At 40.0% G+C, this 23917-nt stretch overlaps 2 protein-coding genes across 7 annotated transcripts; one reads left to right on the top strand and one right to left on the bottom strand.

Moving 5' to 3' along the window:
• Positions 1 to 287: 287 nt before the first annotated feature.
• Positions 288 to 9533, bottom strand: PAK1IP1 (PAK1 interacting protein 1). Its single transcript, XM_027745029.2, has 10 exons — positions 9187 to 9533; positions 7604 to 7766; positions 5129 to 5249; positions 4956 to 5030; positions 4243 to 4295; positions 3633 to 3778; positions 3444 to 3541; positions 2628 to 2727; positions 1355 to 1481; positions 288 to 800 (listed from the first exon to the last, which is right to left on the bottom strand). The coding sequence occupies exons 1-10, from the start codon at positions 9247 to 9249 to the stop codon at positions 640 to 642; spliced, it is 1107 nt and encodes a 368-aa protein (XP_027600830.2). The 5' UTR covers positions 9250 to 9533; the 3' UTR covers positions 288 to 639.
• LOC114000598 (tRNA selenocysteine 1-associated protein 1-like) lies at positions 8733 to 22658 on the top strand. Of its 6 annotated transcripts, XM_039386663.1 has the most exons (10): positions 10546 to 10557; positions 11990 to 12065; positions 13078 to 13154; positions 13251 to 13384; positions 13944 to 14075; positions 14983 to 15102; positions 17324 to 17519; positions 18123 to 18168; positions 18961 to 19129; positions 22335 to 22658. In XM_039386663.1, exons 3-9 carry the CDS (start codon positions 13125 to 13127, stop codon positions 19095 to 19097), a joined length of 795 nt encoding a protein of 264 aa, XP_039242597.1. In that variant the 5' UTR covers positions 10546 to 10557; positions 11990 to 12065; positions 13078 to 13124; the 3' UTR covers positions 19098 to 19129; positions 22335 to 22658. The 6 variants fall into 6 exon arrangements, with proteins under 6 accessions (XP_039242598.1, XP_039242599.1, XP_027600835.1 ...); XM_039386664.1 differs by lacking the exon at positions 13078 to 13154 and adding an exon at positions 8733 to 8911 and having other exon boundaries at positions 10387 to 10557; positions 18961 to 22658; XM_039386665.1 differs by lacking the exon at positions 13078 to 13154 and adding an exon at positions 9353 to 9370 and having other exon boundaries at positions 10387 to 10557; positions 18961 to 22658.
• Positions 22659 to 23917: the final 1259 nt, after the last annotated feature.

The raw sequence follows: 23917 nt of genomic DNA, 5'->3' as shown, positions 1-23917 counted from the left end.
AAGCAAAAGGTTTCAATCATGTGAACCATGAGTGCCAAGACTTAAAAAAAACTTAAATACATGAAGTATGGACATGGTAAAAAAGCCAAACATTTTGCTTATAAACTCCATGTATAAGTCCATGTCAAGAACTAGAAAGTATGGTTTTCTCTGAATGTATGAATGGAATGTGATCATCATATTTTAAGTAATTTTAACGTGTTCCTTCTTACAGTAGGAAAAGTAATGCAAGACAAAGACAGATCATATTTTGAGTCAAATAAATAGTAACTTTTTCAACACCAAAATGAAAAGTGTACATGTTTTTAATATGCATGGAAGTGAAGACAAAAATGTATCTGAGACAGATGCAGCTATTTTTATTATTTTAGCTGCCTTTTTCAGAGCCAGTTAAAAAGGTACATGTTATTTTTAAGAGAAAAATATAAACATTACATATTATAAATTTATTTTTGCCTCCTTCACTTAATTCTTTTGATACTTCTCAGAATGATCAGTCAATTTCTTAGGGTAAGAACATTAATTACTTTTAAACAACTCATCAGTTCAGAGGTATATATCCTGTTAGAGGTTTACATTCTTATAAAAACTAGAGCAACACCAGCATTTACTTTTATACAGGAGAGAAAGAAGCTGCCTTCATGCCGAGCTATTCTGTTTCCTTTTCTTCTTTTGCAATGGAGCTTCCAATTTTTTTTTCTCTGGAATAATTTTTCTCTTTTTTTTTGCTGTTTTATCACTTGTATCAGTCCAACAAGCTTTGTTTTTCCTGACTATTGATGATTTTTCATCTTCTTTTGCTGAAAAAAAGCAAGAAATTATTCACACTGATCTTTATGTAGTCTTATAGTTTTTTATTTTACAGTGGAAAGTGCCATATACACTAGTTTTGCCTGTGAAATTAAAATATCTGAAGATCAAGTATGTAAATAGATAACAATACACAAAAACAACTGCACAAAACCCAAACAAATCAGAGCCAGACCTCCTAAGTTTGCCCAACTACAATGGCCTCAGACCTAATTTTGTTTATAGGAAAACAAGACATGCAGTCCAATCAATCTGTTTATTTTCTTATCTGTCTCAAAAGCTTCACAGTGACTTCCTCAGTATGTTATTCAAGTAAAGAGAAAGAAAACTTAATAAAAGTGAAAAGAGGCTTATGTTGTCCAACAAACATATAGGGTTGAGACACCATCAGATTGGTAAGTATATCTGTATCACTTGCCAGTGTCATCTCCCCAGTTCTTCAAAATACCAAAACTTTTTCCAGTGCATACAGTAGAAACCTCCTACGTAGTATATTCCATTTCACTGTCACATTAACAATTGAAAATACACACAGTTCTGTTACCTTGAGATGATGTTGCAGCTTTATCAGAGTTTTCTTTCATTTCTGAAGCTCGGTCAAGCCATACTGCAAGACATGTCAGCCTAGCTTTGGTATTGACTTCACACAGTAAAGATGGCACATTTTTAATCTGAAGAAAACATAAAAAAAATATTATTTACACATTATTTCTGTTTAAATTTACTGAAGTATTTGAAGTGAGAAAGTAACTTCCACTTCATTGTTAGGCAATTGTATCACTCTGGGAGTACTTGAGCAAGTATCCTATTACAGATATCAGGATAAAGTGTCACAACGTTAACAGCATTAACACATCAGAAATTACTGTATTAGGATATTGTACCTCACAGAGCTGGACAGAGCAGCCCACACAGTTATACAAAACTCTGCCTGGACAGAAAGCAAATTACCACAGATTTGATCAAAATAAATACAGTGTTACAGAGAAAGGTAAAGAATTCCCTGATCACTATGTCAATTACAGGGAATAGAAACAAGGGGAACAGAAATTTGAGGAAGGGAAAAGAGGGATTTCACTATTGCACTTAGAAGTATAAAAATAACCCGAAGGAGTAAAATTAAAAATGGGCAAATTGACATATGAAGTGTATAAATGTTGAGAAATAATTATTTGAACTATTCAAGATACTTAGAGTGAAATATAGTAGATCCTTTATTATTAGGCATTAAATGTTAAAAAATCTATTTCTGATTTTAAGAGCAAACCATAAACATGGTAAACTTAAAAGATAAAACATGATTCCTTGTTGAACTGTGCTACTGGGAACACAGGAAATACAAGTACCCAGTACAGTAATGTGTTTGAATTTTTCTGAAGGATAAGTTCTTCCTCTGACATGAACGACCACTTTCTTCCCCCCCCGCCCCAAACCACAGAGTTTGTGTTTTTAAAAGAGTAGCAACAGTCATCAACATTACAAAAATTCACAGCAGTCCTTAGGACATATATAACTGATTAGATAGTCATAGACCTGCTCAGGTCAGTCTGATGGGAAGCATGACTTTACATATAAAGAGGAGATGAGATCTCGTAATATCATCAGATTTTATAGTTTGTTTAAAAAAAACCTACAAAGATAAAAAATATAGAAGTGCATAAATATATGTGTATATGTATCTACTGAGCATAACATGGAAAAAGATCAAGACATCCAGATTTCAAGTAAAATTTCCTCAGTGATTTGCAAATTGGTTGTCTGCAAATTTGGTTGTCTGGTATGTTTCATAAATGTAACAAGCAGTTTAATAGACCAACCTTATCAAGATCCAGATTCCACATTTTAATGTAACCATCACTGGATGCAGTAACAATAAGATGCTGTCCTTCTCTTTCAAAAGTATAAATATCTTTTATTCTGTGAAAAGAAAAGTAATATGTTTCTATTTTATAGCATGGCAGTTCACATCAGAACAGTAAGCTAACAAAAATTAAAGATGAACAGGCAAGAGTTTAAAAAAATCAGTTTGAACAGAAAATCCACAAGTGACAGGCAGGAACTTTAACAGTGATCTGGTTTGGGTGCTGTCATTTATATTAGGAACATTTGCCTTTGCTAGGCTCATTAAGATTCAATTCAGAATGCTTTAATACTTTAAAGCATCTGCTATCAGACACACCAATGACATTACTGCTAATGCTTTTGTGTTTTGATGAATTAAAAGCAATATTTGGATAAATATTTGGTATTCAACAACAACAGAGAATATGTGATTACACTCCTCTTTGAATTGAATAGAACTGGTTTGTTGTTTTAAAGCATTCTGAAGAGTCAGAATCAGTAAAGACTGGTTAAATACACACACACTCACCCACTCACTCACTCATAAACTTAGAACAGTAATAACTCTAAGTATATACCTTGTTTCTGTAACACGCATGGACAGCACAATACTGGTGCTCATACTAAAAGCAAACAAGTCTCTCCAGTTTGAAATTTAGCACATAAATAAATTTACTCTCTATACTAAAACAAAAACAATAGTAAAATATGCTGAACATTACAAGCCATTGAACTTTACTGAGGACTCAGCATTGCCATAAGTATCTAAATAGTAAACAAATACAGAATACCTGTTTTCATGAGCTTTAAATTCACACAGGCATTTTTGAGAGTCACAGCTGTAGAACCTTATAATTTCATCATCTCCAGCTATGGCAAGGATAGAATCCTTGGAACGGGAAAAAGAGAAATGCAACTGTGATTAATTTCATGTGTTTTAAACCAGTTAATTTCCCAACACCTTTCTTTTTTGTACTTACTGTAATAAACCTAAGTGAAGAAATTCTCTTCTCTGTTGTAATGGTGCCAGCGATTGAAGCTGTGTCAAGTCTGTAGATATCCACTTTGTTTGTTACCACAGTCACATACCTCTCTCCATCAGGGGACCACTTAATTATGTGCACATCTGTATACACATAGACACTGAATTTTTGCACTCTTATATTGCATGAAAATCTAAAAGTAAGAATCTTTAGAAGCTGTTAGACAGTTTTCTACCTTGATCTGAGAAAATATTGTGAAAAATCAAATAATCTAGAATAAACAAGTCAAACTATGCTCTTAAATGTTTCTTTCTGATTATCAGATTTGTGTAAAGAAAAACAAACCAAAACATATTTATTTAAATGTCCTGACCTCAAATTTCAAGGGGAAAAAAAGGATTTACTTTAGTGATACTCCATTTTCCTTTTGGTAAACTATTATTCCTAAGGATATAAACTTATATATGCTTGTCTGCATATGTAAAAAAGACATTGTGAAAGTTGTTTCCAATTAACTGACTTGTTGATTAATTCAATCAACTTTTCTTTACACAAAAAATAAAACTATCTAATTCCACTTTATTTGGATTTAGACTGATAAACTCACTTTGCTTCAGGTTTTTGATGAAGGCTAATCGTCCTTCAACAAGATTCCAAGTTCTGAAAGACAACAAGAGATAATATGCATTCTGGTTAAAAACAGCACAGCAAAACTGAAGTCTGAAATGCTGACATAAGGCACCCAAAGGAAGCTTTTAAGCATCTCTGTGCATTTTTCTGCCTTCTTATTGCAAGAGAAAATGATGAGTTCATATATCGCTTGCGAAGTATAAAGTTGAATTTGTGTTATTTATTTTCTAAACCACCATTTGCAATACAGAGCCTAAAAGGAGCCCAATAACAATTTGTGGTGTTAAAATAGAATTTTATGTCTTTAAAAAATATATCTACAGCAACATGGACGCATTCCTAGTGAAAAATTAGTTTTCTCACACTAAACAAAACCTTGACAGTTTCCAGAAGGTTAAGCAAATTGTGTTCAAAATGCAAATATATTTATACATCTGCAAGTGACTTGTAAAGAGTCAGAGCTCACAAAAAGAAGGTATGAACAGCAGGAAGTATTCTTAAAAGACTTTAAAATATTGCTGGTACTTAGAACTTCACAAGACAAACCAATGGATCTTTGAACCGTTTGATGACAAATATGTTTTGCCAGTGTTTCATGGTTGAGTCCCAATATGGAATTGTTGCTTATAATACCTTACTAAGAGTTACTGAATTATGATTCTTCACATTCCTTCATTAGTTTTGACTCACCTTAATGTTTTATCTGTTCCAACTGACAAAGCTAATTTCCCAGAAGGATGAATAGAAAGAGATGTCACCTGTCCCCTGATAAAAACAAAACATTAGCCACATGTATTATTGTATTATTTACAAGGAAAGTAAACATGAAAATGTACGTGAATATGCAGATTTAAGAAACTCACTTATGTGCCTTCATGGATTTCAGACATTCCCATCTCTTTGTATTCCAGATACAAATGAGTCCATCTTCAGCCCCACTCAATAGATGTGCAGTACCATAGAACTCCAAACAAGTTATTGTCCCTAGACATACAAACCAGAGCTATTAACAATGTTGTACACACCAAACAGTTATTGCACAGAGAACAGTGTCCTAGTTAGAACAGCTGGGACCAGTTCATCACCGGATGGGTGTAACCCAAAACTGTATTCTATAGCCTTCCATGCCATTTCCCAGAAACTGTTGTCAATAGACTATTTGCACCCTCTGCCCAGAGCAGCCTGACTGCTCAGGCTATAAACTAGGTGTTAAGAGGCCTTCGAGATAGGAGGGTGCCTGCCTGAACTGGAAAATATATAATCTTGGAGTCTTGGAACTTTTTTAACCACTCGTGGGATCCAGAGGAAGACTGCAGACCACCACTCTCAACCAGACTGAGAACACCACTCTCGACCAGACTGCAATCACCACTCTTGACCAGACTGCAACAGCACTCTCACCAACAGGTTTTCCCCTCTCCTTTTGCTTTGGACTCAGGGGGCCCAACAAACACCACTCTGTTCATGCCCCAGGATGCTGGGTTATACATTTGGGTTTTGTGGGTTAAAACCAATTGCTTGTCTGTATAATCATACTTATTGTATTATTTTATTAAATTGTTATTCTGACTATAATCTCTCTTTTGAGTTGAGTTCATTTCTCCTGCCGGTTTACCTTTAAACCAGCACACATAGGAATTAACAGAAAAGCATCTTCCATCAAAACATGCCAGCTACTATCCTATCCTTGGGAAAATCTAAATTATTTCCTAAGTATTTCTTCACAAAACTCTGAAATTTTCTTATTATATTCACATATAACACATATATTATGTGCTCTATCAGCCACCCTTTAGCCATACATGTCTGAACTCCGCCTGGTCTTTTCTCTGACACAGCAGTACTCAAACATCGTGGCACGGATGACAGAAGGCTCCTATCAGCGATAAGGAATGCTCCCATGTCACAGCCCTGCTGCTACTGTCACACAGCTGAATCTACTGCACATACTGTGTCCCGTAAGCACCAGATTCATCATACAGGAGTTAAATGCAGGTACTGTGCTGAGTCGAACTCCAGGTTCTTCTTAGCTCATCAGGACTAAGCTACAAATGACCCAAACAGGTTTATTTGGACAGCCATTAACTGGTGACTGTACCAATTATATAGACAAAGGGTGCACCTTCAGCAAGTTTGCAGATGACAGCAAGCTGAGCAGGGAAGGATGGGATGCCATCCCGAGGAACCTGGACAAGCTCAAGAAGTGGGCCCATGGGAATTTCATGAGATTCCATGAAGCACAGGGAAAGCCCTGGTATCAATACAAGCTGGGGGATGAACAGATCGTAGAACAGCCCTGCCGAGAGACACTTGGGCGTGCTGGTGGATGAGCCAGCAATGTGCGCTTCCAACCCAGAAAGCCAATTGTATCCTAGGCTGCATCAAAAGCAGCATGGCCAGCAGGTTGAGGGAGGAGATTCTGTCCCTCTACTCTGCTCGGGTGAGACCCCACCTGAAGTGCTGCACTCAGCTCTGGGATCCCAACAAGCAAGTCCAGAGGAGGGCCACGAAGATGACTAGAGAGATGGAACACCTCTCCTGTGAGGAAAGGCTGAGAGAATGGGATTGTTCCGCTGGGAGAAGAGAAGGCTGCAGGAAGACCTTATTTAGGCCTTCCAGCACTTGAAGGGGACTTGTCAGAAAAACAGGAACAAACTTTTTAGCAGGGCCTGTTGTGACAGGACAAGGAGTAACAGTTTTAAATTGAAGAGGGTCAGTTCAGATTAGATATAATGAAAAAGTGTTTTTACAAGGAGGGCAGTGATACACTGAAGCAGTTTGCCCAGAGAGATGATCCATGCTCCAGCCCTGGAAACCTTCAAGGCCAAGTTGGTCGGGGCTCTGAGTGACCGGATCTGGTTGAAGATGTCCCTGCTCAATGCAAGGGGGTTGGACTAGATGACCTTTAAAAGGTACCTTCCAATCCCACCTATTCCATGATTTTATGATGTACTTTTACAGCTGTAATTCAGCCAGCACAGACAGTGGGAAATGTACCACATTAACTCATCTGGCAGCAGCAGCCTGCTCTCACATATGTAACTCTCCTGATAGAAGAAAAATGGCACGAGCCATTTGTGGGTCATAACTTTTTAAACAGTTAAAACTAAAAACACTTGTAAGAAGCAACTATATTTGTGGCAGCACTAATATTCAAAATAATTTTTTTACTTTTATGCTCAAAAGTTTTCTTTGTATCATCACACCATCATGGCTGCAGCACCACCACTATTAGAGTCTTATTAAAAAAAAAATCAGTTTTCTTCTTCTGGTGAGGGCTGGCTTTTCAGCTACAATTTTATATCATTAATGTTTTTTACAAAAAAATGCTCCCTTACCATTGTGCTGTAGCAGTGCCCCATGCTCTATCTTCTTTTTCATGTCATAGATTTGGATTGACTCATCTCTGCTCCCAGTGACCACATATCTGTTATTCACTGCTACTGCTGACAACGAGGCAGAGTGGGCATGATGTGTAAAATCAGGGACGATTGTCCAGGACTGTAAATGAAATGCAAAACAAACAGGTATTTATGAAGCTTACCATCATAAGCTTCCACTTCATCGTCCTGTTATTTTATTTTGTAAAAGAAAAACCTGGAAAAGTATATGTGTAAAAATCAGAATCAGAGAATCGATTAGGTTGGAAAACACCACTGAGATCATCGAGCCCAACCTATGACCAACAGACCATGGCACTAAGTGCCACGTCCAGTCTTTCTTTAAACACCTCCAGGGATGGTGACTCTACCACCTCCTTGGCAGTCCATTCCAACGTCTAATCACCCTTCCTGTGAAGAAATTCTTCCTGATGTCCAACCTAAACTTGCCCTAGTGCAGCTTAAGACTGTGTCCTCTCATCCTGCTGCTAGTTGCCTGGGAGTAGAAGACGGACCCCACCTGGCTACAACCTCCTTTCAGGTAGTTGTAGAGAGTGATAACGTCACCCCCGAGCCTCCTTTTCTCCAGGCTAAACAATCCCAGCTCACTCAGCTACTCATGATCAGACCCGTGCTCCGGACCCTTCACCAGCTCCTTGCCCACCTGTGGACTTGCTCCAGCACCTCGGTGTATTTCCTGAACTGAGGGGCCCAGAACTGGACACAGTACTCGAGGTGTGGCTGTGTACTTGTACACCACTGCCAAGTACAGGGGGAGGAATTACACATAAGCATAATGGGATCTTATTGAGTTAATGTGCTGTTAGGAGATTAGTCTAAAGGACTTAAGCGTGCAAGCCGCCCCTTGTAATCAGTGCCGTGCTTAGACGAAGCTGCCGGTGAAAAAGCGTCTGCACAGAGACAAATCTTATGGCCGAGGGAGGCGGATCCTTTCGTTTTCCATCACGGCAGGCTGGAGACACGCCTTCCACCTGGCACCAGCCCCCAGACCACGTCCCATCCATCCCCTGCGCAGCTCTTCCTCCTCACCGCCGTGTAGAGAGAAGCGGCCCCGCACCGCGGCCCCCCTCACCCACGCGGCTTCCCGCAGCCCGGGGGAGGCGTCACGCAGCTCCTGGGAACCCTCTGGGGCAGCGAGGGGGCCGAGCCTGGCGGGAGAGGCCGCGGGACAGGCCGCCCCGCCCCCGCAGCGCGCTTTAAGAGCCCCGGCGGCGCCCAGAACCGCGGCCGCGGACGGGCGAGGCGGTGAGTGTAGGGGAGCGCTCTCGGGGGCGGGCGCGGCCATTTCCCCTCCATATTTCTCCATATATTCCCCCCCCCTTCGTTCTTCCCTGTATTTCTCTGGAGGTGTTCCAGGCCTGGCTGGCTGGGGCTCTGAGCAACCTGGTCTCGTGGAAGGTGTCCCGGCCCATGGCAGGGGGGTTTGGAACTTGACGATCCCTTCCAACGCAAACCATTCCGTGATTCTATGCGCCGTCCTCCTCTCTCTCCCCACCCCCCTCCCCATTTCCCCCGTTTACCTGCCCGGGCTGCGTGGCGAACCCCAGCAGCACCTGCTCGTAGCACCCCGCCACCAGCTCCATCCGCCGCCGCTCGGCGCCGCCCCGGGGTTCCTGCTGGCTCTTCCGCCCGCCCGCCGCGCTGCCTGCGCCGCTCCGCGCTGGCTCCGCGCGTGGCGTCCCCGGCGGCGCTCGCTACCCTCGGGTGAGGAGGAGAATCCCGCGGGAGCTGCCGCGGAGCGGGAAGCGCCGCAGGGAAGGGCGCGGGGTCAGGCTGCGCGCGGGGCAGCCCGCGCGGGGGGGCCTCGCGGGGCGGAAGCGGCGCTGGCGCGGGCGGTGATGGCGGCGGGGAGGACGAGAGGCGTTAGTGCCGGGATCGGGAGGGGAGGGCGGGAGCGGTGACCGGCACCGGGGGCTGGTGGGGAGGAAAAGGGGCGCGAACCGATCTACTGGGACCGAAGGAGGAGGGGAGGGGCGGTCGGATCTTTCCCTTCCCCCGGGGCCGCAGGGCCGCCGCCTCCTCCCTCAGGGCGTGTGGGGCGGGGAGGCCCCGGCGGCGCTTGGGCCGAGGCACCAGAGAACCGGCTCCCCCACCGTCTTCCTAGTGCTGGGCCCGCTGGCTTTTATTTTTGTATTGTCGGGTGATTTTACGGTTGTGTTCTTTTTTTTTTAATTCGATTTCTTATCGCGTAGCACAATGAGCGCGGCCGCGGCGCCAGTGTGGCCGCTTGCGGAGGGCCGCGGCCGGGCGGGGCGCACTTGTGGTCGGGTTCTTCCCGTCGTGCCGAGTGGCTCAGTTAGAGAAATGCGTCACGGCTCGGGCCTGGGCCCGGCCAGGGTCACCGCGCCGGCCCTAGGGGCTACGGGAGCTTCCCCCGTCCCCCTGCCCTGACCCAGCGCCTCGTGTGAGCGAAATTAGTGCCGTAGGAAGGGGGCGGCTTGGCCGCTGCCCGGGTGAGCGGTGTTCGCACCGATACTGCCCGTTGGTAGCTTCTCTCGCTTTTTTGCATGTACAAACACAATAATGAAAAGAACCTTTGGAATACAATAAAAAAACTGCTATGATGTGTGTGTAATCCAGTTGAGGATCTGTTTGAATTCTGCAGGTTGAAGCTGCCCAACTGCCTAAATGAAAGCTAGCTACAGTTAAGACAAACGTTAAAAAAAAAAAATGTTTATACATGCTGTTTTAACTGCTTTTAAAATGTTTTTATTTCATAGTGAAAAGATCAAGAGGTGACAATCAAGATTGGATGAGGAAGAGGACAAACACAGTGTTGCTTAGAAGTTGGTGAGAAGCAGTTACATCACTTGCCTCCTGACAGCCTTTTACAACAAGACTGCTTTATTGTGTGTGCCTGTCTTCTGCCAGATCTGCATGAGTGAAAAGCAGTAAGTTTAAAAGAAGCTACTGTGCAGACGAGAATTTGAAAATTAATTATTTCAGTGTTAGATTGTGGAGACGTTCATAGTTCCTCTTAATAGAAAGTACTGTTTCAGTTAGAGGAACACTGTTCTGTGGAAATTTGTATTAATAATGACCATCTTTAACAGAAAGACGTTGCTGCTGATAATTATAATGAACACAGTTACTTTTAGTAAGTGTATTCTCAATTTACCATATGCTAACCTCACTGGGACTAGACCGTATTTTAAGGGCTTGTTTGTACTTGACAGTTTCATTGCCTCCAGAATGGCTGTGGGGATCAAGTCCATAGTTATTTTGAATAGCACCATGCATGGATGGTCTAATTATGGTTTATGGCTATCCTGTGTCAGGTTAGCCTAATCCACTTTCAGAAGCAGTGCTCTGAAGTGGTCCCCTCTGTGGGCAAGCCTTTAAGGCATTATGGACGCTCCCTGTTTATTGCATTATGTGAATGTCGATTTGATCAGCTAGGATGTAAAACATTGCATAAATTCTTGCATGGAAATAGAAATTAGAACTTCAGCAATCAAGCATCTGCATAGAAGGAGCAACACTGGATATAAAAAAATCAGCAGTGGTGAATAAACAGCTGTGTGTGGAAGTAAATGTAGAATATTTTACAAATGAAGCTTGGTTTTGCACTGATTTATTTTTGTTAGATGACTGTGGGAAAAAGCTTAAAGAAAGGATATTGGAATCAACAAAGATTTGTACCTTTTCAAGAAAGTGTGTCCACTGGTGTAGTGGTAGCAGTAAAAGGTCACTTATTGGCCAACTCGCTGGTAGTGAGTGAAATGTGTAAATGAAAAAGGCAAAAGAGAGAAAACAGTCCTAAGGAAAGGTGCAGAGAAAGATCACATTTATCTGTACTGTGCCCTCATCCCGCTTTTATTTCTATTATTTAGTGCACAGGAAGTATCACTGCTTGTTTTCAGCTGTGTAGTTTGTGGTACAAGTAAATCAACTCTTAATTTGGCTAAAAGGGGAAGAAACTCTGGGGACTTTTGCAAAGCATACTGAAGCCTTGTATCTTGTTGCCTTGTTTTAGCTATTCTAGAATCTTCTGAATTACTAGGTTATTGTGTGTAGGTATTTCAGAATTTAAGGGTAAGGTATAGGTGACTTAAAAGTTCTCTGTAACTTTCTAGTGCTTTGGACAGTGGGAAGGCTTTGTGGTGTATTGCAGTTTAAGACAGTGAAGATTACTTCTAATCATAATCCCATTGGCCATATATCCTTTTCACACCCATTGCTTTAGCAGTGACAAGTCAGAACTTAAAAAATTAAGTTCCGACTTAATATCATTCAAAGGATGCAGAGGGGTGAACATATTTGGAAGTAATTAATCTCAGGGATAAAATTCTTCATCTTTTTCTTCCCCTGTTCTTTTTCCAGCTGAAGGAGTGAACTGAATCTGTGCAGCCATACTGTTTGAGAAAGACAGAAGACAGTTTGAACCATGGCAAGCCAGGTAAGATCATGTGGTCAGAAATACAGGCTTGCAGTGCCTAAATGGATTCCAGAACCATACTCAGAATTCCTAGTAAATGTAAAGCTGAAATAGCTAGCTTGCTCTGAGTTGGGTGTTCTTTTAGTCCTGTGATTTCTTCCGGCAACGTGGTAATTGGTGGCTGTCCTCTGGACACTTAATTGTGTCAACTGAAGCAGATTGGGGCCATAACATTAAGTTTTGCAGTTTGGATTATTTGAGTGTGAGTTCTTCGGAAGGACCTTGCGTGTAACACTCTCTATATAAGATACGTGTAGAGGTGTTATAGAGGAAGAACGATAAAGCCTGCGTAAGTAAAAGCTGTGGAACATCATTCTCATTTTTGGAAGTCCTTGTTCTTCAGAATCTTGAGAGGGAGGCAACCTGTCTTAATATGGCTGTTTCCTCTCCTTTTTTTTGTGCAGTTACCCCACCTCACTTCCTTTTTGAACTGTGGTTTTTGGGGTTTTAGTTTTTTCTTTTTTTTACCTTTTTTTTTTTTTTTTTTTTTGGTAAGAGGCACTTTTTTATGCCTCTTCCTTCCTGGCCTTGCGTCTGGGTTCACGTTTTCCCTCAGCCAAGCTGGTGCCTGTTCCTGGTCTGCTTTCTCCTTACATTCCATTCATTGGCCTCTTGTCGTTGTTCCTGGCCTGGGAGAGTGACTCACTGCTGGGTAGTAAGGAGAGGCATCTCACAGAAGAAGAATTCCTAGGTGAGGGGAAGATAGGGACAGCGGAGATCCCTTTTGGAAGAGTGATGATTTCCCTGCCTCCTCATCAGTCAGTCTGTGCTGCAGCAGGATTTTTTGCGTCCTGGAGCTCAAGTGGAACACAGTCCAGTCCTGAAGCTAATTAACACTTAGGATTGGCCAGCATCAAAGGGCTATCTGCTTTTTCCCTAATTCCCAGAGGAAGCTGTCAATCCTTTAGCCAGCTTGACAAGTCAGGGGAATATGGCTGTTCATACAATCCTTTGGCTCTGTTATTTTTGCCAGGCGTTTTCCCCAGAGGCTGCTTTCCCTCATGGGAGGCGGAGGGAGAAATGGGACCCCAGGCTTCTTTCAAGGGCAAGGTGAATATGGGGAAATCACCTGTGGTGATGGGGAGTGGGAGGGAGGAATGTAAATGAGGCTAAAAACTATAAAGGTGATTTTTTTTCTCCCTACAGGACTTGATGGCGAAAAAAAGAGAATGTCTTCAGGCATACAGCTGGTGGAGAACACCACAGAAGAAACGGAAGAAAAAGAACAAAATAAAACCAGGAAGAATAGAGTTTGTCCCTAGTAGTACTAATACGACCAGGTAAAGACCTTTAGAATGGAGAAGCCTTACCTGTTTAAATTGATGATGACTAGTGAATGCCATCACTTTTTTTTAAAATCCTGAAATGGCACACCTAGTGCCTATACTATAAGTATTTCTTATGGAATTGTATTGCCAGTAGAATACTCAGGATTTTTTTCTAGTTTGTCTCTCTCATAATCACTTAAAGTGGTGGCAAAATAGTCATAGCTCTTTTGAATTATGGCCGTAACTTAATAGTTTTTCGTGGTGTTTTTGGGTGCCCTGCCCTTCAGACAGCAAATATTACTTTTTAAAACCCACTTCTAAGAAGTTTTTTTAATAAATATGGGTCTTTGTTAAAATGCTTTCTCTTGCAAAAGTGGTAGAATGGACATTACCACAGTAGTGATGGCATTGCAGTTCTGTACATTGCTCAGCAGAGTTTTGCAGTCTGATCATATTTTTGTCTCTGTATTTGTTCAGTGATAACTGCCTGCTTGTATGTTGGGTACTTTAATACTGCAGTGAGCTATGTTAGTCTCAAACTTGACCATGGTTCTTTTTTACCTTTTTAAAGACCAGATTATTCAATATTTGTTGGGGAGCTTACTCCAGAAGTGGATGATTTCCAGCTTTATGACTATTTCCTAAAGAGGTACCCCTCATGTATTGACTGCAAAATAGCAACAGACCTGCTGGGATATTCCAGGTAACATCTGAAAATGTTTAAATGATGTCACTATGTTTGCTTCTATAAGTAATATATAAGAACCTGCATCAGAACTGTTTCTCCATTTTCTTTGGAGGCAGGAAGAGAGAGATTAGCCTTTGGCATTATTTTTTTAACAGCATAGATCATATATTTCTCAAACTTTATGGTTAGTTTAAGCAGTTAATGTGAAAAGCTTCTATTCAGCCATATGAATATCTACATGAAGCTAGACAGTGGGAGAAGGGGGCCCTCTGCATGGACATGTGCACTGCTGTGCCTGTCTACAGCAGTGTGTCCACTTAGTCATCTGCAGTACTGAAGACAAGCTAATTCCCTTTTTACGTGTAAAGAAAACTGTAAGGCCTGGCAAATCTTAGGGGGTTGGGAGACCAAACTTCCAATATTAGTAAATTAAGCTTAGTGGAAGTTACACTGGCCAGACAGTGAGTCAAGCAGGGATGAGCAAGTTTGCTGTTCAGACAACTCTGGCTGTAATGGACTAATTCAAAACAACTTGAAAAAAAGGAAAAAGGAAATCTGAGAAAGCTAATTTAAAAAGAATGTTAGAGATGTACAGCAGTAGGAGTGGTTTTAATACTAAGAGATAAATGACCTGCTGTAAGTGCAGAAATATGGAATCTGGTTACTTAACTATTTAAAACTTATTGTTTTGCTGGCTTTCAGCAAGGTACATCTTAATGCTGTCAACAAGCTTTTTGCTTCTGGCCCAAGTTTTTAATTTTGTAAAAGCATCTTCTGTGCATGTGCACATGCCAGAGAGGTTGCTTAGGTAATAACAGCTATAGTAGCTATTTTCTGTTTTCATGAAGACAGAAATTGCATTCATTAGCTTTGTAACTGTTATGAATACTAGAATTTGTTTTCTCCCTTTTGAAAATTGTAGAGGGTATGCCTTTGTCAGATTTGGTGAGCAAGGTGATCAGATGAGGGCACTGCAAGACTGCCAGAATGCACCAGGTCTGGGGGGAAAACGAATCCGGCTGAGCATAGGAATTTCTAAAAGGTAACAAATGAGTTGTGCATTGATACAGTAATTCTGAATAATCGGATTCTTTTAGCTCTGCCTTTGTAAAGATTGTGGCCCGTGCTATAATGGCTGTACACACAATGCAGTCCACAAAACCAAAATCACAGAAGCATTATGTTTGGACTACCTGGATTCATCACCCTCTTTCAGTATTTCTGGGGGAATCCAACTCCTAAGTCTAGCCAGATTGTATAACTTGGGCTTAGCTGTTGTAACCAGCCTTAATTCTTACACTAGTGAAGCTGAATGCATTTGTAAATATTTTTCGGGTTTGGGTCTGAAGAAGGTAGAAGGGACAACAAGTGTTTGGTTTTTATGCTAGGAAGCTTTTCTTCTAGACGTTTCCCCCTAGTTTAGGCAAGCTCGTATGTTGCTAGTTTTAAAGTAGGCTGGCAGAGGAAGGAACTCCTTAGTGGAAAAATACAGAATATAGAGGGGAAGAAGCCAAAGGAGATGTTGCTTGAACAATTTATTTAGGATACTGTTCTTTACTTTTCAAGTAATCAGAGCAGTAGGAAATTCTAAAGTTTTGAGAGGGTTTTTTATTCTGCCAGCACAGTTCTCTCAGTTATTTAAGACAATTCAGTTGGAATCTTGATACCAAATTTGATAAACTTTGACCCAGAATACAGACAAATATATAGAACTTCATATAAAACAATTTCAGTATATATTCATGAGGGTAGTTTGTGTGTTCTGTTGGAAGACTAAAAATAACAGCTTCTGTTTCTTTTTACCCTGGATAATTTTGCTAATGTTGCCTTGTTGCTTTGGAACAGAAATGCTCTTAACCAAGAGAGCATTGTCCAGAATTGCATTGACTAAATTGCTTTGAAAATAAGAAGAGGTCCCAAAGAAACAGGTTTTCTCACATTTGCTATCCAGATAAATATTAGCAGCATTTTCAGATTTTTCTTTCCTACAGAGATGGATGTAGGAGAGAAGTTGAAAGCAGAAGACTTTGAGACATTATGTAATCACTTGTTTACCACAGTAGTGACACAGTAGAATACCTATTTATTAGAATGTATGTGTAGCTTCACAGTAATGAAAAAAATGTGGGTATTGAAATAAACATTGCTAATCTATACCTGTTTCTAAATGGCTGAGTACTGAGCTCTCCTAGCATCAAAATATCTAGCCATCAGAGTAGTTTGTCACTAAGTCACTTACATTGGAAACTCTATTTCTGAGCTCCTTCAGTTTGTGTTCTTGGCAAAAAACCTTGATCTGAATTTTCTGTAGCGAAGTGGAGATACAGAGAAATTGGACTCTGCAAACAGGAGTTTTGCTTGCACTTAAACAGTGAAGAAATGTCTGAGCATAGGGGATTTCTTGGAGTGTGCAGCTGGCTTATCTGAATGTTTTTTATGTAGCGTATCTGTGTTAGTACAGACAGTACTTTTGCAGTGATACTTGTTAGTGTGTGAAGTTTTCCCTGAGGAAAAATCTGCTTAGGAAAGAGAAAGTAGTGAAAACTAATTGCCTGGCCCTTTGGTCTTGAGAACCAGTGAGTTTTAGGAAAGAGAAAGTAGTGAAAACTAATTGCCTGGCCCTTTGGTCTTGAGAACCAGTGAGTTTTGTCATATTCCTGCTGCTGCAGCTTCATTCTGGATAATGGCAGTGCTGACTTAACCTGACAGCTATGCTTTGTCAACTGCCCATGGACTAAAAATTGAGTAGGTGAAGGGTAGGCATGGTAAATTGGCAGGCAGTGTCAGATGCTCCTCTGAAACAGATAATCTGACTTCACCTCTTGTTTCTGGAAATAACAAGATTTAGTATTAACCAAATAAAAGATAGAAGAGCTAATTAAGATTTTAAATCTTTAAAGCATCTTTAAAAGTGTCTTTAAAGCAGTGGTACGTTATAAAGGTGTGTGGTCTTAATAAATGATTTTTTTATCAGCAGCTTGCTTAAATGGATACTAAAAGTACTCAAACTGATTACAGATAAATGTAATTGAGTTAATCCATGGAAATAATTACTTTCGGCATTGCTGAAGGTGAGAGTATTTGCTTCTGTATAAACATGAGACACTGTGCTGTGACTTAAAACTGTTGCTTAGGCAACTATTTAGAAAAGCTTCCTTTTAATTTTGGAAGCCAGTAAATTATGGCAAATTGTTTAACTTCAGCAGTGAGTTTACAGTTTGTTGTTCTCAAACTCTAACTGTATATAACTTCTCATGTTTCAGACTGAAAGCAGAATTCCAGCGGTACCAGTCATACAACTATAACGATTATTACCAAGATTATCAGAACTACTACTCACAGTGGAATTATGATCCTTATGCTGACTACAACTACAGCTCCTATACTCCCTATGATAGCATGCAAGCTGTCGGAGAATGTTCTTTAGGAGATGCTGTTATGGCTCCAGCTGTGTTTGAGGTAAAGATACTACACACTTGATTAAAAAACCACAAATAACAAGTTGTATGAATTGTGTAAGTCAGAGCAAAAAGTCCTAAAAATTAAATCGTGTTCAGCTTAGTGTGGAGGTTATATTAGCAGACATCATTGAGAGCTATATTTGATTTAAGTGCTTCAGTAGTGCATCTATGGAATTAGATATTTATACACCACTATTTGTTCATGTATGCCAGATAACAGTTCTGAAGCATAATTGTGTAGGCTTTTGTCCTATTTTTGATATACTTTTCTTGAAGAAAATTAAAGAATTACTGTAACATGATCTTATCTGAATTAGTTTATCAATTGCAACTTCTAAAAGTCCTTTCCAAGCTGAACTTATACTATGGTTTTCTAAACAAAGAAACAAACAACCCCCAAACCTAAACAAACCAACAAAACCCCCCAAACCACTAAAAAACAACAACAAACACCCTGCAAAAAACCCCTCCCCCACAAACACCACGTCCCCCTGCTTATTCTGTAGTTGTGGGAGGAGGAAATGGTTTGAAAGTACAAAATTATTTTGGATTTGTGATGCTTTCTGAAATGGATTGAATAAATTTTTTTTTTTTTTTTTAGGAAGCTTCAGCTATGACTGAAATCAACGATGACCTAATAACTGAAGGTAATGATAATTCTATCACTGCAAATCAAATTTAGCCATGCTTCTGCCCTTTAACAATACAAGCCAATGACTATTGGATGAAGAATGAATTTCAGCTGATGTAGTAGGATCCTCTATGGGTTATAGCGTAGAGGAGGTAGGATTTTAAAGCAAATAGTGTACACCATGTCAAGTAGAATGGGGGACAGTGTCAACAATAATTCACAGTAGGTGTCTTTAACTTTTGCCTTCATTCTCCTTCCAAAATGACCTATTAGAGGATTTGCCATATCTTTGTATAAATTCTGCTAAAATCATTGTATGTTAAACTCATTAATAGGCAAAAGCTTGGTTTTCCAAAACCTGAGATAAAAGCTTATGTTGCAGATCTTAAATGGAGGATTGAACTTGCATTTAAGTTCTGTAGAAGATCTTTGTTTGGCCTGGGAGGTTTGTAGACAGTTCCTCACAGAGAGACATCTTGTGTTAGCATTCAGAATTTTATCCTGCCTAACATGTATTGTGGTAGAAATTACTTAAATGGATTTTGGTAGATTATTAGGCTTAATTATCCTTAAATCTGCACTTTATATTGAAATAGCAGTATGGTCCTAGCATTCTAATAACACATATTCCAAAGGAAGCTGGACTTGTCAGGTTTGTTGAAATTCTAGGTGAATAAACATCTTATTACATTTACTATTAAATATATTAGATTTGGCTAAAATACATTTTATGAGGCATTTACTTCAGGTTTTTGTGTGCAACCTTTCCAAGATCTGACACTTGTACTTACCAGGCTTTTATTTTCAGATCCACAGCTGTACTTGGATGTTGATGAAATGAACAGACAATTCATGGAGACAAGTGAAGAACTCTATGATGCCCTCATGAATTGTCACTGGCAACCTCTGGATACGGTCACTTCTGACATCCCCTCTGCTATTTAAGTGTCTTATATAGCATGACCGTTATGACCAAGGTGCTAAAACTACATTTCTTCTACATTACTCTAGATCATAAGTTTTAAAGCACAATGATAGATTGGGGTTTTTTTTTGCTATGCTTTTAACAGTTTCTGTAATTTTTTTTTTTTTTTTGTTCATCACTTGGAGCATCTTGAAATCATGTAAATATTCTAGAAATGTAAAGAGTTCAATGGGGTCTAAAGATAGACTTGCCTGTGTAAATAAAATTTTGTTTCTGCAAACCTGCCAGCAAGGGATTTTACTTACATCTGTGAAACACATTCTCTTCTGGCTTGTTGAGTTTAGCTGGAGGCAGTAGGGGTATTTCACCTGTCTTTGGTATGGGCAGCAGGACTAGCAAGAACTAGCTCTCACATACTTCCAAGTTACCTAGGCAATCTTTTACAAGCTCTTAACACACTTTATCTGTACAGTTTTAACATACAGAAGGGCAAACTTTCAGCTGCCATAGCTGCAAACATTCCAAAGACTAAGGATGATACCTACTGATAATTCTATTTCTGCCATTCTTGTTAGTCTTCTCAACTGATGCTGTACAGCAAAGAAACTGGTGTAACATATGTGTTCTTAAACCTGAAAATCCTTGGAGAAGACTTCTGTTTAAAGGAGGAAGAATAACCCATCAGGAGTTATAGTATCCTAGCTAGTAACAACTCTTCAACTAAGTTTCATCCTATCCTAAACATCTGTTACTTGTTCAGTCTTCATGCTCAAAGGTTTCATAGTGATGAGGTTATAAATCTTAGTAGGATGACAGTGTTCAGTATTCAAATGAGATTAGGGGAGATGGCAATGAAGAATGTTCTGCTTTAAGATAGCAACTTCTGAGTGGCTTCCTCTAAACTTAATATCTGGCAGGGTATAAAGTGTTTTCCAGGCATAGGGACAACTTAAGCTCCTGTGTATGCAAAAGTATTTACTGCTTAATGTATGCAATAAAATAAATTTAGGCTGAAAACAGAAGAATACTCTTTGAAGAGAAAAAGGTAGAAATCATCAGATAGCTAATAGCCATGAAAGCTACTAAAGCTAGTCAAGTAGGTAATGATCCCTCCTTTAGGGTACTGCCATGTGTGTTTTGGGAGCAATCTAAACCAGAATTGCTAGAATGGCAGATAAGAATGAAGTCCTGGCTTTTTTTTTTTTAAATTACTTAATTACATTAAAGTGGTCACAACCTATATGCTGTTCTTAAATGTGAAACTAATTCTGCATTGCAGAGTGATGACTTGGCACAGGAAGTCCCTTCTAGCTGCTCACCAGAATCTGCATATTTTCTCTTCACAGTTTAATTTCAGCTACATTTCTTTTTCAAAGTTCCACCCATGAAACGCAGATGCTCTAAACTACAGAAGGGTTTTAGAGTGCTATAGGAAGTTTATTCTTCCTGGATTTTGTCCAGATGTGTATGTAGAGAGAAAACAAAAAAATTCATTTAGACAGGGAGTGTACTATCACAGTTTTAGCAACTTTTTCCCTGGTTTGAAGAGAACTAGTTGTGTTGTGGCTGTAAAGTGGGCTTTCTTAGGTGAAGGCTTCCCTCGTGTGAACTGGTCAGTTCTTGGAGGATGATAGTAGGGAGATTATTGATGGGAATGTGACAGAAAGTGGAATAAATGAAGCAAAGAGAATATGGATGGGAAAGGGAGTACTTGTGTGCATATGTAGAATTGTTTCAGGGGACTGCAGAAGCAGGGGGAGGACTTAAGATAGTAGATGCAGGCCCCTTGAATTTGGATAGGAGCATTAAAGCTTCACAACTACACTGGATTTGATACCACTTCAGTTGTAGTGCATAGCTGTGGTACTTGAGCTTGGTACTAAAAAGATGTTGCTAAGCAAAGGATTTTGTATCTAGCAAGTGCTATCATCACAAGCAACAAGACAGCTTCCGGGTCTGTGCCTGGGTTATATCCTGCTTTGAAGTGCATATCCTGCTTTGCATAGCATTACATAACACCATAATGAAGTTGCAGCAAGTAATTTGTGGAAACCTTTTATTGTGTTTCCAGTTAAAAATGTGATGCTAAAGATGTATGTCGGCTTGGCAGAACTACTATGCAGTATCTGCTGATTTTTAGTATTTGGGAGGTTGACCTGTGTGTGAACTATGTAATGAGGGGCCCATGTAGCGGTGTGATTTCACTTAGCATATAAACCTCAAAGTCAGTCTGTAGCCACCACATTTATGCAGATTTTACATGTTAACAAGGTCTTTATGCTTTGCATTAGAGACTGTTTTCAGATATGCATGCACCTTCTGTTCTGGCCTGTAAAGTATCTGTATAGGGAAAATACTGTTACGAAATGTACTGAAAGAGGTTGTTTGGGCCATTAGTTCTGCACACTTGAGAAATGTTGGGAAATATATTTTCTTCCAGTCAACATACAAGAAGAGAGAGGTGAGGAAGGGAGTCTGCTGGTTGCAGCCCATGGGATACCTGTTCTAAAGTAGCTCTCTGACTTTGTTTTCTGTCTCCCAAGCTTTACTAGCCTATCCTGCTTTCCAGTTAGGAGTGCATATACGGGATCAAGCACGTGTAGAGCACGTTCTTTACTGTAAAGGCATACTGAAAAAACTTCTTTCTGCATGGGTATAAGCCCAAATTCAGGAAAAAGTGAGCACACTGGAACTGCTGGAGTGCATTGCTGAGACTTTTGAGTGAGGAAACTTACAGCTCTGGTACTGCCTGCATTAGCTAGCTTACACGAAGACCTGAATGTGTACATAATACAGATGCCTGATATCAGTTCTACAAAGATCTGATTGCAGTAGAAACATAAAAAAAATATTGGAAGCAGTGTTTTCAACACCGCACTATTTCACTTTGTCCAGTTGTGTTTTGTCTGTTTTACCTAGCTGAAATGTTGTGGGTTGTTTTTTTTTAAAAAAAAAAGTCTGATGAAGGTTTTTTTTCTTTTGGAAGGATATTTAGTGTTGGTTTTATGAACTCTTTATTGTACCTGGCTGTGATAGATAGTGCCTTTACCTAAAACCTGCTAATTTCTTGAAGAAGAGTAATGCTTTTGTTTTCTATCACTTCTCTGAACAGAAAAGCTTTAGTACCATGGTTTGAGGGGCTATTGATCCTGCAGTCAGTGAACAGGGAGAAAAACAGGCTAAAAAAAGGCAAAGAGTACTTAAAAGGCTACAAAAAGGTTCAATGGTACTTAAGCCGTGAATGTTTCTTTTTGCAGGGATGCTCTTGGACCAACAGCTTCTTTCTAGCGCTACCTCAAATTAACTTGCAGATATAACTCACAGGGAAGATTGATCATAAGGTGATGATCACTATCATTCTGCTGGAGATATATATATATTTGCCTTTTGTTTTGTCTCATTTTTAATGACATTTATTTAATTTCAGTCACTCATGTCAATAGACTTTGTTTGACTACATCGACAAGTATTTCTGAGTCATGAATTTCATTAAAGGCATGTCACCATATGAAAATTGTTCTAAATAAGTAAAATGGAAGTAAAATAAGTAAATAAAGAAGCACTTGAATTTACAGAGCAAATGTAGTGTAGCTGCCTTTGACACATACTTGGAAGAGAATATCATGATTACAGCTTACCTTATATACTTAGCATGCATCAGAAAGAGGGAAACTTGTTTCAGTTTTGCCCAGCTCCTACATGTCCAGCACAGGAGGGAGTTTAGTCAGGTCCCCACACAGGTACCACTTTAGAAGCCGGTATTGTTACTAATGAGTGTCTGTTACCAAAGGGCACTGTTTATAAATCCTTTGTAAATCCTGCTCTTCCCATAATGGAAATGCATTATGATACCCTTCCTTCCTCTCCCTAAAGTTCAAAGTTACCATGCTGCTTGGTTCCTGGAGAGAGCTACAAATCCAGGCTACAATACTTTTTTTTATTTATTTATTTTGATGATTATATTGATGATTATCTTGAGATATGTATTGTAGAAACAGTGTCATCCTAAAGCTAGTCATCAGATGTCACACATGGGCAGTTTACACAAGATGAGGTGGTTCTTGCAGGTGACTTCTAAACCCACATGTTCCACGTTCTGGAAAGGATCCTCTGTAATTGTGAGTCATCCCATGCACGTAAAATTGTATTTACAAGGGTGGGGCAGGAGGGGAGGGGTCTGGAGTTCCAGAGGTGTAGTTCATGAGAAGAAATATGTGGAAAGTAACTCCACCCTGGCTGGGGTTTTTGGAAATGGCTATCTCCTTTAGATGATTATGAACATGGAACTAAGAAATTGAGGAGTTAAGTCAGGTAGGAGAGCTGGGAAGGCATGATGAGGTTAAAAAAACCTTGGGCAGCACAGAATTCCCCAGTAAAATTTCTTCTAAAAGCTGTTCCTCTGCTGTTGCTGCTGGTTTACATTTCTGCAGGCCTTCAGAATTGCCCTTGCTGTTTTGATACTCCCTTAATTCCCCCCAGCACTCCCAGTTCTGCATTCTTTCTTTAGGTGTGTGCTGGACCAAATATTTTTATTTTTGGTGTAAGGAGTGTGTGGTACATCACAGCTCTTCCACAGTTATATTGAGGCCCACAGTGGGCCTCACTCTATATTACTAAATTTTTAGTACATTCTGGTTTGGGTTGGGTTTTTTTGTGAACATTTTTATTGACTTGTATGTAGGGAAGGTGCTTGTGATTTTCTGCTCTGCTCCGTGATTCCCAAGGCAGGTGAATGCTATAAATAAGATGCAGAGCCATAGATTTTTCTCAACTGTAGTCTCAGTAGAATTAAAAAACAAAACAAAACACATTTTTACATATTTTAATTTTGTAATAGGAA

This window comes from Pipra filicauda, unplaced genomic scaffold (genome assembly GCF_003945595.2).
Source record: "Pipra filicauda isolate LSUMZ 115617 unplaced genomic scaffold, ASM394559v2 scaffold49_size4853605_pilon, whole genome shotgun sequence".
NCBI lineage: Eukaryota > Metazoa > Chordata > Aves > Passeriformes > Pipridae > Pipra > Pipra filicauda.
The sequence above is the reverse complement of the archived record's forward strand: the minus strand, read 5'-3'. Positions and strand labels throughout refer to the sequence as shown.